Genomic DNA, 16,155 nt, shown 5'->3' on the forward strand with positions numbered 1-16,155 from the left:
CCCCATCCCCACCAGTTTGAGAAAACGGATTTAAGAGCTGGGCTCTTTCTGCTGGCCTGGAGCATCCCCCTGCCCCTGCACCCCTTGAGCTGACTCTCTAAGTGCAGCGTGGCTCTCAAGTGGGCAGCAAGCAGCAGAGCAGGGATACTCCCTGTCTCAGGACCTCTGGGGGCCTTGCTTGGTTTGGACCTCCCAGATAAGGCCCTTGAGGAAGGTGTTTCTGAGCAAGGGGTGCCAAGAAAGGCCCTGTGCTCTGCATCACAGAATCACAAGGTTGGAAAAGATCTTTAAGATCACAGAGCCAACCATTCCTGTCCTGTGCTGACCCATATCTCTGGTTGGGCACCTCTGAAACGAGGGGCTGCGTGGAAGTGTGGTTCCCAGGATGGACCCGGGTCGCAGGTGCACAGTTGGTCCCCTTTGCAGAGGTACAGGAGGAATTTAGCAGAGAGAAGCATGGTGGCCCAGGCAGTAACCCTTCACACTGTGCTGCTCTGGGAGTCAAGGCTGGTGGCAGAGCAGCAGTGAGCTCCCCAGAGTGTTGGCTGCTCCTCCAGCCCGGTGTATTTCTCCCTGGGGGTATGACCCAGGCAGATTACCTGGGAAAGCAACTGCAGCTTCATTTGGCTGCCTGAGTTCAGCCAGAGTCCTCAGCTGGGACCTGCTGGCAGCTGGGAAAGAAGCTTTCAGGTGGGCTGTGGTAAGAAATACAGGAAAGAAACACCCCAAACACCATCTCAGTGCTTTCCATGTAACACTCAACACTTTATTACAACAGCCATAACCCTGGAGAGCAGGTGGTGTGGGTACACAGATGCGAAGGTGGGTGTCTGTCCTACAGAGACGTGGAAATACAGCCACGAGCTCGATGAAAATGAGCAGAGACTGTTAACAGCTCCTCCTGGGAACTTGAACTCTAGGAACTCCAGCGGGGCTGTGTGGCTGAGGCCAGAGCCTGGTCTGGAGGGCACTGTCTAGGTTGGTTTGTGCGTGAGGCCAGAGCATTTCCCCCCCACACCCTGCTCCGAGGGACATGGCACCTATGGAGCTGGCTCTAGTAGCTTTGGTGTGACGTGGGTTGTGTAGCAAGGTAAAAAGCTGCTGTGTAGGGTCAATAAATACAAAGACAAGTCCTGCTCGTTGTGGTTAAACAGGGAGTGGTGGGTATCCTGTTTCTAGGCCCCGGCACTGCTGCGTGTGGAGTCTGGAGTGACTTTAGGTGAGGTGGGTGGAGAAGCCTGCTGCTGGAGAGATGGCTTAGGACATAAAAGTTATAAGGAGCTTTAGGTTTGGTGGCATAGGAAGGAATGAGGGGACACCCAAAAAGGCTGTGAAACTCTAGTTAAACGCTCTGAAGTGGGTGAGGATCCCCGAATACAGCCAGTATGCCTGTCACCAGGAATGCAGATCCTCCTGGCTCAGGTTGGTTACCTGCATCTCCCCGCCAGCTGAGTTTAGAAAGCTATCTGCTGCCTTCCTCTAAAAGCCTGAGCCCCCCTGACAGGCACCGAGCAGGGCTGGGATGTTGTAATACTGGTGAAAAGGCTGGGCTGGTGGCTTCTGGCTGCTGTGATAAAAGCTTGTGTGATAGTACTGTCCCCTCCTGCCAAGTTTCCTAGAGGCAGATCTCAAAGGCTGTGAATGCAGATCCCCTGGGGAGACAGAGCTCTGGAGGAAGGTGTTGGTGTGGGGTTCTGAGTGGGAGAGCCTCTCAAACCCTGGCTTGGAATCTGCTTCTAATGGGTGACAGAGGCGTTCACTGGGGTGTTGTGAAGACAAACAGAGAGACCCTGGTCTGGATCCTTATCCTTTGGCCCTCAGACGTTAGCTTGAGTTCAGGAGAAAGTGCCTTGGCCTCGTTTGGCTGCAGATGCCAGCAGATCTGGTGTTGATGCTGTGGGGCTCCCTTTCTCCTAGGAGCATTGCTCGGTGGGCAGGGAGCTGAGCTTTGGTCGGGCACCGCTGACAGGGGTATCTGCTCCGGGTGTCACCCAGTTGTCACTCTGGCTTCTATTGGGCAGCACCTTTGTGGTGCTTCCATTTGGTTTCATCTCCCCATTGGCGCTGCCTGTTCCCCTTGCGAATAGCTTGGAGTTCTTCAAGGTGCTGGCAGAAACTGCAGGGATCGGGAAAAGTGAAAGTGGGAAGATCAAAACCGATCCGGGCACCTTCTGCTTCACTGAACTGTACAAATAAAACCACTTACGGTGCTTTGGCCTGGAGTGGACGGTGCTGATGATTGTAGGTATTGGCTGCTCCATGCTGTGAATGCAAGGACAGAGAGTGAGGATGTGTATTAATCCCTGCTGTGCCAGAAAGATGGAGGGATGGATTTTGGGCCATGTGAGCTGTGCTACATGGGTAGAGCCGAGTGCCTAGTTCAGTCACAAAGGCTCAATCAAGAGGATCTGGGCAAAGCATCATCTAGAGAAGTGCTGGAACCCTCCAGTCTGGGGAGCCTGAGGAAAATCTGAGTGCAAGAAACAGGACCCAACTGACTGGGGACTGCTGGAATCTGTTCTTTGATTAAACCTGCAATACCAGACTCAAAGCCTGAGATGACTGCTTTCTCCCTAGGTGTTTGGGTGCATCCCTTCCCCTCTTCAGGCACACAGAAGCCCAGCTTACCTGCTCTCCTCCCCTTCCATCAGTTTTCTGTAAGTGAGGATCTCTACATCCAGTGCCAGCTTGATGTTCATCAGCTCCTGATACTCTTTTACCAGGTGAGCCATGTCCTCCTTGCTCTTCTGCAGGGCTTCTTCTAGCTTGACTAGTTTGGCTTTAGCATCCTTGAGGGCCATCTCACCATGCTCCCCTGCTTCTTTGATATGTTCCTCCAAGTACAGGCACTGGCATTGCAAAAGGAAAAGGGTGGTGGAGGTGTTAGGTGTGTGGTAGGTTCAGACTCGTCAGTCAGAGCTTTGTCACCCACCCCAGGACAGACCTGGCTCTTCTGGGACACGATGCAGGACCTCAGCTTCTGGATCTGTATGTTCAGGTCTGCGATCTCCCGTCGGCTGTCGAGGAGGTGACCCCCATAGGTGCCTGACTGGGTGCTGCCTTCACTCAGCTGCAGGGGAGATGGAAGAGTGGGTTACCTGTGCACCTCCTCTGCTGTAGCAAAGGAACCTGTGAGGATTCCCATTGCCCTTGAGGAGAAACACCTAACTGGGGAAAAAACAGTGGGTGTGTGGAAGGATTTAGGGCTTATTCTCATAATCCCCTTCTGGCTGAAGCTGTCAGGTGTAGAGCACGCTGCCTCTTGGTTCATCACCTTTGCTCTTCCTCTGCTTGAAGGAGTACCAGTGGAAGGTCATTTGCATTTTAGGTGGTCAAGCTGCCACCTTGCCCTTCTCCACTGATGGAGAGCCTAGAGCAGTGGAACTCCTCATTTACACACCTGAGTGAGGAGGAGCTGATCCAGGTTAGCACCCTGTCCCTCCCTCCATTCCCAGGTCTAGTCTGTCCTTCCACATCTTGCTGATTCCTCTACTCTCTAGGCTGATCTCTCTCCCTCTTGTTCCCTGCCTCTCCCCAGTACCAATCAGATAAGGAGACAAATACCTTTCTCCTGGTAAGTGCTTCAGCCTCTTCCCAGCTCCGAAGAGCCAGGGCTTCATACTGGGCCCTCACTTCTTCCACAATCCTGCTCAGATCCAGTTTGCATGCACTGTCAATCCCCAGGACAACAGAAACGTCCTTAATTTCTGTCAGCAGCTCCTCGATTTCCTGAACAGCAAAGAGATAACAGGGCTGAAATACAAAGCAGTCAGCAAAGGTACAAGCCAGGAGCAAGCTGAACCCTGGCAGATCTGCTCTGCTTAGCTAGGCAGAGCGTCCTAGGCTTCCAGTTTGGAAGCTGGTATTATTTTCTCCTTAAAATCCAGACTCAGGCTGAGGTATCAGTGTGGAACAGTTGGATACAATCTGTTGAGAGCCAGACATGATGGTGTGTTTGTACTGCATCAAGAGCAGGCTAACTGGAGTGATGGTCGTGCTTCAGTCTCTCTCAGTATCCAGGTGGTGGGCATCCATCTCTTGGGCAAGAGCAATAGGGCAGCGCAAATCATTCTGCAGGCTGGGGGTGCTAGAAATGCTTCTGTTGTGATAGTCTGGTGTCTGGGAAAAGAAGGGGGGAGCAGGACCTTTTTCTGAACACATCCATCACCAGCAGACCTGTTCTGCTCTGCAGAGCTGCTCTCCTATGCTGGGGGAACTCCAGCCAGCGCAGGGGGAGCAGGAACAGGCACACACAGGCTGTGGGATCACTGCCTGGGATGTTTGCTGACCGGGTCAGGGCTTTAGGAGAAGGAGCCAAACAGTGATGAATGCAGAGTCCCCTCAGTGAACCTAAAAAGGACCCTTGATCCCTGCCTGTAAACTGCGCTCCTGGGTGGTTTGTGTCCAGGCAAGACGTGACTTGATGCTGCACACACATTCCCTTGGCAGCCCCCCCAGCCTCACAACTGCTGCAGGGCTGTTGCTCCTTTCCCTATCTCTGCACTTGCTTCTGATCTACAAGGCTGTTTCAAGAGAGCAACGTGCTTTCTCCCCACCTCTTACCTTTCATCTTGATCTTTTTGTTCTTCCCTTTTGTGCTGAGGGCTCTAATCTCTTTAGAGAAGCATTTGTATCCCGTGTTTGCCTTCCCCTGAGTGGGGAAACAGAGCACCCTGACATGGTGATTCCTGAGGAGCAGAAAATACCTCACTGCTCTTCCAAAGAGCAGGATACTCAGTGTATTCCTTCCTCAGGGGTGTTGAATCCTTGAGCTGAGCCTTTTCGTTAATCTTTGAGCAGGTTAAGAGCTATGTGAGAAAATGCCTGTTTATTGGAAATACTTGACCATCTTCTGGGGGGGGACGGGACAGAGCAGACCAACAAAAGAACCTGGTGGTTCATTAATGAGGATTGAGGCTGAGGTCTGATTCATACCAACGTGCTGTGAGCAAAGCTGGCAAGCAGAGCTTTCCTCATTTGCCCTTCCACTGGGTACATGTTGTCTGTGTGTTGATGTCAGTCCCATCAACGGGTACAGGCGAGGAAGAGACTAAGCTGAAAACAAGCTATTGAGGAGAGAAGAGGACAGAGAGGGGGGTGGAGGGAGCCTTCTGCCAGGACAGCAGTGTGGGACCTGAAGGAAGTCATCCTCATGCAAGATCTGCTTTCCAGCTACCAGCATGAGCTGCTTTACACCAGAAAGAATCTTGTGATTCTAGAGCAAGTAAGGCTTCGTGGTTAGTTGCAGGCAGGGTATGGGTTCTAGTGCAGTTCTGATATTCTGCAGGTCCTTCTGTTTCTCTGTGCCTCAGTTTCCCCACAAGGAACACTAACATTCCTCTGTCAAGCATTTTAATTGCTTGGATTGGTAGAATCCTGACAAATCATTAGTATTCCCAAAACACTGCTGAGCCTGCTTGGTAACATTGTACAGGCTCTGAGTAAGTGGCTGTAATCGTTTCAGCCTCTGTGAGTAGATACAGGCATGCTACAGCCCCTGGGTCTGTCTGAAGGGCTGCAGACTCCGTGTCCTTCCCCCCTCAGCGCAGTCATCCCTCACTCCACAGCTCTTGTTTAAGTGGAAATACGTTGGGTTGTGTTCAGGAGCATCCAGCACCTCACCCAGGTCCCCGGGACTCGTCCTGTTCTGTGCTGAGCCCTTCCTCTGAGCAGTGCTCAGCTCGCTCCTGGCCTGGGCACTGGGTGTCAGTGGGGTTGGGGGCCAAGCTCAAAACCCTGGGACACAATGTCGAAGCCGGGGAGCTCGATGGGGCTTTCCAGCTGCTGGGGCAGCCTCCCTGCAGCAGGAACATGCTGATGGGATTTAAAATGCAGCTACTTTAGCTAAGGAGAGGGGACTAGCTTGTAAGCCCCTGCCTGAAGCCATTCATAGTTGTCTGCCACGCACCTGCCCCGGCCAAGCTCTGATTTTGGTGTAAATTCGGAACAAAGCCCCCTCTGTACTGGAAGTGATCACAGAAATGCCTTTCTCTTTTTGCATAGCAGCTTGTGTGTGTGCCAGGGCCGCTCTACTGAAGGCGTTCTTACCTGCTCATAGATGGTTTTCTTCAAATCCATCAGCTCTTGGAGCCCGTTGAGTTTTACCTGCAGCTCGGTTCTGTGCAAGAAGCTCACATCTAAATCCTGCAGCAGTAGGAAAGTGTATTAATAGCTCATCAAGAAGTCTTTCCCACTGCCCCCTCTCCCCCAGCAAGTGTCCTGGCAGGTGCTTTTGAAACTGCTCTACAAGTAGGGAGATTCCTTTGTGGAGCTCTTTCCTCTGTAAGTTTGGGATTGCTTTGGTGGCAGCCAGAGAGGAGGCAGGGTGGAGGAGGAAACGGCCGGGGCTGGTCCATGCCCACTCATCTTTTGTTCACCACAAAAAGCACAGGTTATTGAAAACTCTGATGCCATTCACAGAAGTCACTAGAACTGCCCTTGCTGGCTGATGAGCGTGTCAGGGAAAACATGCAATTAGCCCTAATGATCGTTTGTGGAGAATGCTTCCTCTGCCTAATGACACCCTGCGTCCCTGCAGCCGGGATTTGTGCACAAAGCCTCCCATTTCAGCCCATGTTCAAACGCAGCCACTTCTGGGCCGGGATGTTTGAGCAGGGTGTGGCCCTGCAGCAGGAAACAAAAGCAAACACGTTTATCAATATCCAGCCCCTGCCAAGGTCTGATGTCATTCTGAGAGGAAGCGAGCCAGGGAGGAGCGGTGCTGCCTCTGAGGGCGCCGGGCTGCAGACCCAGCTGGGCCAGGCCTGGCCAGGGCCGTCACCGCAGTGGGGTTGGGTGCTGGTGAGGTCTGACCCCCCAAGGCCCTTCCACCAACAGCCATGGGGCTTTTCTCTAACCACGAGTGGCCCAGACTCACTTCTGGGTTGAAATGGTGACTGTGTTCCTGTTCTGCTGCCCTGCTCAAGGCCTCCCTACCCCACAAGGCAGCTGTGGTACAAGGACTCGGTACAGACTTTGCCCCTGGCTGCCTGTCTTAGCTGAGCCTGGACCATCTTGCCTCTCCAGGCTCTTCTGTGACCATGCAGAGCTGGTGTAAAGCCCACCCAGGTGAAGAGCTGCTCTTGTCACTGACCTTTTTGAGCTCCATGAAGGTGTATTCCATGCCACTGCAGAGGCGAATTTCATCCTCATATCTGGGGAGAGTGGAGAGAGTAAGCAATTGCATGTGGAGAAAGCCTCAGGGGTGCTCATGGTTGCTGCCCCCAAACAGTGTTGGTATCAAAGCTTTCAGCTTTTACTGTGGTGTCCCACCTGCCTGTCATGCTGCTGTGCACCAAGGAAAGATACCTCCTAGGTGTGGGCATCTTGGACAAGAGAGAGGATAACAAGCTGCTGCATGCCAACCGCTCTGTAGTAACATCATGAGCACTTCAAGTCTGAAGAGCCCCAGAGTAGAGAGGAGGTAGCTTTAATTCTAATTTAATTTGAGGGCTAAGCAACCTCAGGTTACCTCACGTTTGCCACAGAAAGAGAGTAGGCATGGAGCAGTGGGGTGTGGTGAGCGAAACCCAGTTGCTCACCCAAAACCTCCCAAATTTTCACCCTCAGCCTTCCTTTTCTATTTCTTTCTGGTGTCCTCAGCATTTAATTTCCAGAGTCTGAGAGTCTTCTCATGGGAGAAGACTTTGGCTTGTGAAAATTCTGAGAATACTGAACCAGTGCCATAACTTACCCTAAACGTAGCACAAATTGTGAAGGACCGTGGGACCTGGCAAAGCAATTTGTGGAGAAAATGCCCACAGAGCAGAAGGTAACAAAAACCAGGCAGGATAGGGAGGAGTCCCAAGGGCTAAATATCCAGGGAGGAACCAACCCCACAGGGATTTTAAAAGAGGCTTGATAAAGCAGGACCAGGATAGCAAAGACTTAGTCCAGGGGCAAATGCATTTCTTGATGGCCAGCAGCAGACATGAGAGGGTAGCCTGGGGGATATCCCAGCCCTTGCTGGCTCTTGAGAGCATGTGGCTGGCCTGGGTGTTGCTAGAAGCAGGTACCTGGCCAGGAAGCCACAGGGTCTCTTTTATGCCTCGTGCTTGGTTCGTTTGCCACACAGGAACAGTGTGATGGGTGTTTGGGAGCTCCCACTGTGCTGCTGGACACGCTCTGGGAGCTGAGACTGGAGCAGGTTGTGCCCAGGGAGGTCGTACCTTCCCTGCTTTTCCATGATACCTCAGGCTGCTCTTACCCTAACACACACATTAGGTGGTGAATTAAACCTTGCAGTGCTGCTATAGATATCGTCAAACTGATATGGGGAAGGCTGAGACCTTGGGGACTGAGGTAAAATAGCAGCTCCTAAGAGAGTGATGGTGATAAAATGGGGAACGATGGTGATACCCTGTTGTTTGCTGGTGTTCTGCATCACTCCAGGTTCCCTCAAGAGCCTTCCCTGCTCTTATACAGACCTTTAGGAGAAAGAAGAGCTATGCCTAGGAGGTGGTGTTGGGAATGCAGCACGGGGGATTGTGTGGCAGGGCGAGGGGGGGTAAGTCGTGCTCAGGACCTGAAATACCAAAACCAGCTCCCTGGAGCTGTTGCTCCCTTGACAGAGTGGACAGTGAGACAAGGAGGGGTCTGACAGTCACAGCCTCTCCAGTTAGGCACTTCTAAGGCTCCTTTTGAGTACCCCCATGGTGTTAAGCTCACCCTCTCCTTACCTGCCTTTATAAGGCCAGGGATTGTGGCTAACGAGATTTACCTGTCTGGTTTCTTTGCTCTGTAGCTGGAATGTTAGCCATGCTGCCAGCAGCTGTGTGCTGAGCTTAATTACAGCCTGCCACTCTTCCTTCATCCTCATTGCATCTCAGCCCAATCCCAGGCTGTCCCAGCCTGCCGAAGCAGCGTCGCACATTGCCGGGCGCTGACATAATCCTGCCTGTTGAACAAACAAGGCTCCTGACTGAAAGGGAGCAGGCCCAGCCAGCCAAGGCTCCTGACTGGAAGGGAGCAGGCCCAGCCAGCCAGACGTGCTCACTGCATGGCTCCGGAGGGGCCCCGCAGCCGGGAGATGATTCACATGGGGATGGAGCATTCCACAAACACATTACAGCATTTATCTCCTCAGAGATAATCCTCAAGCAGTCAGGCATTAAGGTGTAAATCCATCCCAGCTCGATTCATGCACTTAAGACACACTTGAGACAGGCGTCTGGTTGCCTTGGGCTCCTTCCATAGGCAACAAAGCAAAATGAGAGGTGAACCAAATCTCAGGCAGGCTATGGTCCACCCTGGATGTGCCTTCAAGACTACTGTAGGGTTTAGGTATAGTGCTGGGATGGATCCGAGCCTGGTGGCATGGAATTAAGTCAGTCTTACTCTTACGGAGCAAAGAAACGGGGCAGGAAGGAGCTGAAAGCCAGCTGCAGAGGCTGAAGGTAGAGGGGTGTTGGCTGGCTGGTCTTCAGGGGGCAAGATCTGACCAACACTGTCCCTGCGTCATGGAAACGGATCCTCTGAAGGCTTTATCCCTCATTTTCCTGCAGTATCTCCCCAGTGCCACACCAGAGTAGGTCAGCACATGCAAAAATTCCCTGCCTACTCATTCAAATGGGTCTTTGTGTGTGCAAATCACACCTGTGGGGAGCAGAAGCAAACACTCTGGTGCAGATGTGCACCTCTGGGCAGTCATCCCTGCTATGCTTTGGTCTTTGATTATATTTTTTTTTTATCTTCCTAAAGCCCCCTGTGTTTGAAATCCTGTGCCAGCCTCCAGCCTGCATCCCTGGACAGGAAGACAGGTGAATTAGGACCTTTTAGCAGGGTGCTGACAGGCGGGTTTCACATCTGAAGTGGTGTGTTGGGCAGCAGCCTGCTTGGTGGTCACTGTGTGCGTGGCATGTGACCTCGAGCGCTCCAATTCCACTACTGGAATTGGCCAGTGAAGTTATTGGCTTTTCTTCCCCCCAAAAAAAGTTTCCCTTGGGAAAAGAAACCTCCAGGTGAGCTGGAAGCCTGCAAAACTTGCCTGGTTTAGGCAGACTATTGGCTCCAGAAAAACAAGCAGGCTGAGGCAGCACGCAGGACTCAGCGGAGCGGCTGTGGGTTAGGACGGGGTTGGATTGCTGCCTGGAGAAGGCTCAGCAGGAGCAGCACTTCTCTCCCCCATGAATCACTAACAGCTGGGAACAGCACAGGGGATTGTCACCGTCACAGAAATCCACCTGTGCTGGTTCCAGCGTCACCAGCACCCAATGACAGGGTGGGTTTTGGCTGTTGGCTGCTTTGGTCAGCCCTGGCAGGGCTTGTGCCTTGCAGCTCACAAGTGGGAGAAAGTGGAAGGCTCCACAAATGAAGGAGGAATGCTTTGAGGAGCAGTGTCACTTCTGAAGGCTGTTTTCCCATGACTGCTTAGTCCCACAAAGCGGGAACTCTTCCCAAGACCCACAGCTGGGCCAGGCACAAGCTAGTACCCACTGTGGGTTCTCTGCTGTCTAATAGTGCACCCCTCGACGGGGCAGCAGGGTGGGTCCCCCTTCTCTAGGCAGCCACTTTTCTTAATTTCAAGGGCTGTAGCATCCCCATCATGTCTATCCTGTAGTCCCATTAGGTAGTAACCGTCCAAGAGGATGGAAAGGCAGGGGGGAGCTCACAGCCAGCCTGTTTGTGTGAGCACCTTTATCCTTCAGAAATCAGGCTGGGAAAATACAGAGTGCCAGGCATAGGCAATTAATGAGGCAATTACTGAGTACGAATAGGAGTGCTAGCAGTGAGAGCAGATATGGGTGACTGGTCTGACATTTCTTCACCAGCCCAACCATTTTCTTATCTGGGTTTTCCTGCCTGTCAGGGAATAACTCAAGAAGTATCTTTTATAACTGCGGGACCACGGAGCAGATACTTCCTCAGGGAAGTGCAAGGAGGACCAAGTGCTCCAGAGATGCATGACAGGCCAGATCTTAGCACAGGGATACATGGCACAATCCCTAGTGGCCCCAAGCTCAGGGCTGCTACCTGACAGCACAGGAAGCATCAGGGAGCCTGAGTATTATAGTGAAGCCAACACGCAGGTAAAGCCCAGACAGACACATTTGAGGAGGAATTCAGGGATTTCTCAGCACCTTGCTAGTGGTGTGTCACTTCTTGGAGTATGCTGAGCATAATGATTTCAGCATAAGTCAAGAAACAAATTCCTGGCTCCTATTCCTGCTCCCCCCTCACTCTGTTCCACCTTGTACATTGGGAACAGGTTCGGGACACTACTACAGTGATGTCTGTCAGTGCCAGCAGAGAGGGAGTCTCTCAGCAGCACCGTTCTGTTTGGACGGTGCCCATACCTGGGTCTCTGCTACAAACCAGCTTGGAAGACTCCAGAGATCTTGTGTAGGCAGATGGGTGTAACTGTAGGGGAAGGTAATTGTGGATTCATCTGTGGTATGCAAATGACACCGATAATAAGAAAAGGATAATAAGAAAAGCATTGTCTTCTTGAATGAGCCATGGCACATCTCAAATGCTCTTATCTGAGGATCTCAAAGCTCTTGGCAAAAGGAGCCGTAAGCACGTGGCAGCTGGTCCTCCCTTAAACTTTGAGCTGCCTCAATATTTTCCATTCAGGGGTTTTCTGTGTAAAAGTCCAAGCTTTTGGTCTAAGCAAAGCTTTGCATTAAATGTCATGGGGTGAAGGGGGAAAGGAAGGGGGTGTTAACACTAAGCAGCCTAGATCTGTAAAAGGGGTTGAGAAGAAAGTTCTTGCTTGTGATAATAGTGTGGAGAAGGAATATTTCTCTGGTTTAGCAGCTCTCACTCCTGACAGAACTGTTCCCCAGAGCTGTTGTGTGGCCTGAGGCGTTTCACAGATGCCCTGCACCATGTGGTATTCCACTTTTTACAGCTTTTCTTTCCTCTCTAGTTAATTGGGAAGAGGCTGGGATGCATATCAACCTGGGGACATGTTCCTGGGCATAACAGGCTACTCTGTGTGTGAAGCTGAATGGATACCTTGTGAACACCCCCACATGTAACACCCAACTGGGTGGACACCTACTTGCTCCGAAAGTTGTCCATGGTGCTCAGGACCCTTGTCAGCTCCGATTCCAGGTTTTCCTGCTCATAGTTGAGCTCCTTCATCTCTTGATTCATTTTGCTCATGTACTGATCGTAGATGGCCTTGATGTCAGATTCTGAGTGGGAATTGTCTTGATCCTTAAGGAAGTTCCACCTTGTCGTCAGGATCTTGTTCTGTTGCTCTAAGCACTGGACCTGCAGGAGAAGATCCAGAGGTGTTAGTGACACCGACAGCCAAAAGCAAAGCAGAGAATCAGCAGAGATCTCCGGGTAAGAACAAGAAACCCCCTGAAGGTCAGGATTGAGGAGGGGAGGGTTTTGGGGACTTTTTCTTGTGCATTGCCTGCTTATTAATTTCTTGGTAGAACACATTTGCATAAAAACAAACATCCCTTAAGTCACTGAAAGATAAGGAGTGTTGAGGCTGGTCCCCTTCACCTCCCAACATCCTGAAGTGAAGGCTGAAAATCCACCACAGATCACCCATGTATGCACAGGGAAGTCTGATTTACCACCTCAAATCTGTAGGATTACACCACGGTGAAGTTTAAGTAGTGAATCAGAGTCCTGGTTTGTATTGCAAAGCAACACAGACAAGGCCTATGGGAACTCTGGAGAATAAGCAGAATAATTACAGACTCCACATGAGGTCTGTGTGTGTGTGTGCCTGTCTGCTTGCAAGGGATGCACTGTGTTTCCATCCACCCACCGTCTGATGCAGCTGGCACTCTTCTTTCCTAATATTCACAGTCTTAACAGTAACCCTCAGTGTTTAACAGTTTTCATCTTCAAAGCTCTTGGCTAACTTCAATTAATTATCTAATTGCTACCTCTCTCTCTTGCTGCTCTGTGAACAAAACCAAAGTGCTTCAGTCACGTTTTGGCTGGTGAGGTGTGAGCTGCCTCCAACAATGCCCTCTGCTCTGCCACTGCCCTACTGAGGTGCGAGCAGTGGGGTGCAGATGCTGTCAGGCCCTGGCCTTCTGCTTGGCCTTCAGCTTTGATTTTTCCTTTCTGTGGCCTCAAGCAGCCTCAGCGCGTTGCAGAGGTCGAGCGTCCAGCTGCTGAGCACCACACCATGCACACTAAAGGCAGCATCTTTTTGGGAGAGAACCAGGAACAAGAGAGCAGCCAAGCAAAGCAAAATCACTTAGATGTTCAGAGTTTTCAGCAGGAGGGATGCAGTTTTGGGATCCTCCAGGTCTCACTGTTAGAGACCTAATCCTTTCTTGCTGGTATCTGAACACACTGGCTGTAGGTACCCCATCAGTAACCCAGTCTGCTGACTGGCTTCTTCACCCTGGCACAAAGTGTCCATCTTAGCAGGAATTCTTCCTTGCAAAGTCTCTTTACATGAATTAGGCAGCAGAAGGGTCAACCAGGTCTGGCTGCATTTCCTGGAGAATCATGCCTGGACACAGCAGTAGGGACCAAAAGCTTGGTCCTTGGAGGCCTCTGCTCTGTGCTGCTCAGGCTAAAGGTCGAGCTTCAGCCAGGGGCTCCATCACTTGGCTATTCCCTGTCTTCACCTGGACAGATCTGGATGGAGAGTAAAGACTAGCAGATCTGGAACAACCTGCAGGAAAGCCATCAGCAGCGAGCTCCTACAGTTAGTGTGGTCAATTATCCGAGGCATTTAGCCGCTCAGGCTTGAGACCATCTGAATTCCTGATTAAAAAGACCAAATTCTCTTTGACAAGGAAGTGTCATTACTTTTCTCTGGAATGAGGGCCGGAGGCAGATAGCTGAAGCTTCCCACTTGTTCCACTTGAAGCTACGGCCTTCAAAGCTACACACAGGAGCTCCAAGCACTCAAGTCAGAGCCACCCAGCTGAGGTGGGGTGTTGGTATCTTCTGTCCATCAGGCCCCGTAACTCACACTTATCAGCAGGCCATCAGATGGGTTTTATCAGGAAGCCTGGAGGCTCTCTCACTTCTTCCATCCCTGTTTGCATGGAACAGGCTGGTGCATGTGGCCTGGCTCACAAATCCACTGTCACTGCATGGGCTGTCCCAGATCCCCAACCTCCATCCTTTCTGCTGAGGTCTGGTTTCTGCACAGGGCTGAGATCCGCACTGCCCCTGTCCTCTCGCTTTGAGTAGTCACAGGACTAGTCCTGAAGCACAACCCACCTGGGTGATTTCTAAACCAAGGCTTCTCCAAACTGACACTGCCAGGATCTGTGCTTGGGCACACAGAGCCATGGAGGCTGCCGTGCCCCTCCATCCACGCTTAGCCCCCTTGGACCGGGCTGTGGCTGCTTCACAACTATTCACTTTGGATAGGTGCTATAGGGGATGGTTCCCCTGTCCTTCTCCTTCCCAGCATGAATTCATGTCCTCAGAGAGGTAGAGTTAAAACAAGAAGAAGAAAAAAAACCAAAGCCATCGCAGCTTGGCATGGAGTGTCTGAATTGTAGACTGCAGTGAAGCAATCCTCCTGGGAGATTACCATCTGTTTACAGAGCACCAGGGCTTTGCAGAAACCTGCCTCGGCTGGATGAGTTGTTTTCCTTTGAGAAAACCTTCTGCCTTCTCATGGATCTTAAAGAGATGAAAGCGACACTTTTTTGGCTGAGCACAACACCAGCCCCCCCACCCCCACCCCCCCCGCAATAAAAACTACAGAGCGGGGAGGTGGGTGGGAGGTCTCCCTTGCCCACCACGTTGCTATGGAGGTGAATTTCCAACCCTCTTCGGCAGCTGGAGAAGAATTTGAGCTGCTGCCTTAATCAGCGTCAGTGCCCATGGCTGTCTGTCCACTGTGGGAGCCAAGGCCTGCTCTGCCCGGCACCACACCACCCTGGACCTGCCTTTGCAGCTGGGGCAGGGTCCCCGAGGGCAGAGCTGCCCTTCCAGGGACCCCGGCTGACTGGCACAGCAGAGGAGATGCTCAGGCTGCCTGATGCCACTGACCACAGATGCGGCCCAGCTTCTCCCAGAGGTGATGCTAGCCCTTGTTAAAACAGATAGCACTGAAGGAATAACTAATTGGGTAATTAGGCTAATATTCAGAGCCTGACAAGGGTTAGCTGAGGGCCTTGATAAGCCTCCTGAGAGATTGGTTAGTGTTTGCTTCCCCTCCACCATGCTTGTCCCTGTGCTGCACCATGGTCCTCAGTAACTCAACCTTACCTTCTCAATCAGGGTCACAAACTGGTTGTTGAGCAACTTGATGTCTTCTTTCTCCTGCTGTCTCATGGCTTGGAAGTCGGTATCAATATCAAGGTGCACAGGGGCCAGGAGTCTCCCATCAATGGAGAAGGAGGGATAAGAGGAACATCGGTATCCGCTGTCTCCGTGGAGGCTGAGAGCGTCGTGGCCATTGCTGGCCACCCCACTGGGACTGCAGCGGCCCAGGCAATCCGGGGATGTGCTGGTTGCTTTTCCTCTGCTCATCGTCCCTGACACCTCCCAGGAGGAGAGGGAACCACTGGTGAAGGCTTCGCAAGGGTTAGTCATGCTCGGCTTGTTGCTCTGCAGCTCGAGGGGAAGGGAGGGAAAGGGGGAAGGAGAAGAGGAAGAAGAAAAGGACAAAGTTTTCTTGCTGCTGCTGCCTCAAAGGGAAGGAGAGTAGTGGCACACTGAGGAGTTTGGTCGGCTTAATTCCTGTCTCCTCAGCTCGTGGGTTGGCTAATGAATTACAAGCACCTGTTCTCCTATGTTCATTAAACGGAGGAGGGTGTAACCGTTGATGTAATCCAGATCAACCTGTTGGCTTTTTATTTTTTCTTTCCCTCCCTCCTCTCTCTCTGTACCCTCCTTTCTTCAGGAGCTTGTTTGTGTGGTGAGGGCATAGGCACTCACAGCAAAAACAAATCACTCACAGGTAATTCGCCGGGCCCCGAGCGGCTGCTTTCCTCATCCTTAAATGGTGAAGAGAGGTGCTGGGCTGGGGAGGGCGGCTCTGGGCACGGCTGCTGCACGAGCACTTGGCGCAGGGAGCCTGGGTTCAGCCCCTGGCTGCCTTCCAGCCAAAATCTGCAGGAAGGGATGGGGATTTTTGTTGCTTTTGTTTGGTTTTGTTGCTGGTTTTTGTTGTTGCTGTTGTGGGGGAGTGTTTAAAATCATAATGAGTCTGAATTGGCCATGGGTAAGAGTTTGGAAATGCATCTCAAGCTCATGGTGATT

General features: G+C 51.8%; 1 protein-coding gene across 1 annotated transcript; it reads right to left on the bottom strand.

Moving 5' to 3' along the window:
• Positions 1–1,913: 1,913 nt before the first annotated feature.
• Positions 1,914–15,486, bottom strand: KRT80 (keratin 80; the record flags this gene model as incomplete). The annotated part of the gene is made up of 9 exons (XM_084277160.1): positions 1,914–2,116; positions 2,207–2,262; positions 2,629–2,849; positions 2,945–3,070; positions 3,565–3,729; positions 6,049–6,144; positions 7,094–7,154; positions 12,005–12,219; positions 15,160–15,486. 9 exons carry the CDS (start codon positions 15,484–15,486, stop codon positions 1,914–1,916), a joined length of 1,470 nt encoding a protein of 489 aa, XP_084133286.1.
• Between the last annotated feature and the right edge of the window lie 669 nt (positions 15,487–16,155).

This window comes from Gallinula chloropus (assembly GCF_964237585.1).
Source record: "Gallinula chloropus genome assembly, chromosome: 31".
NCBI classification, from domain to species: Eukaryota; Metazoa; Chordata; class Aves; order Gruiformes; family Rallidae; genus Gallinula; species Gallinula chloropus.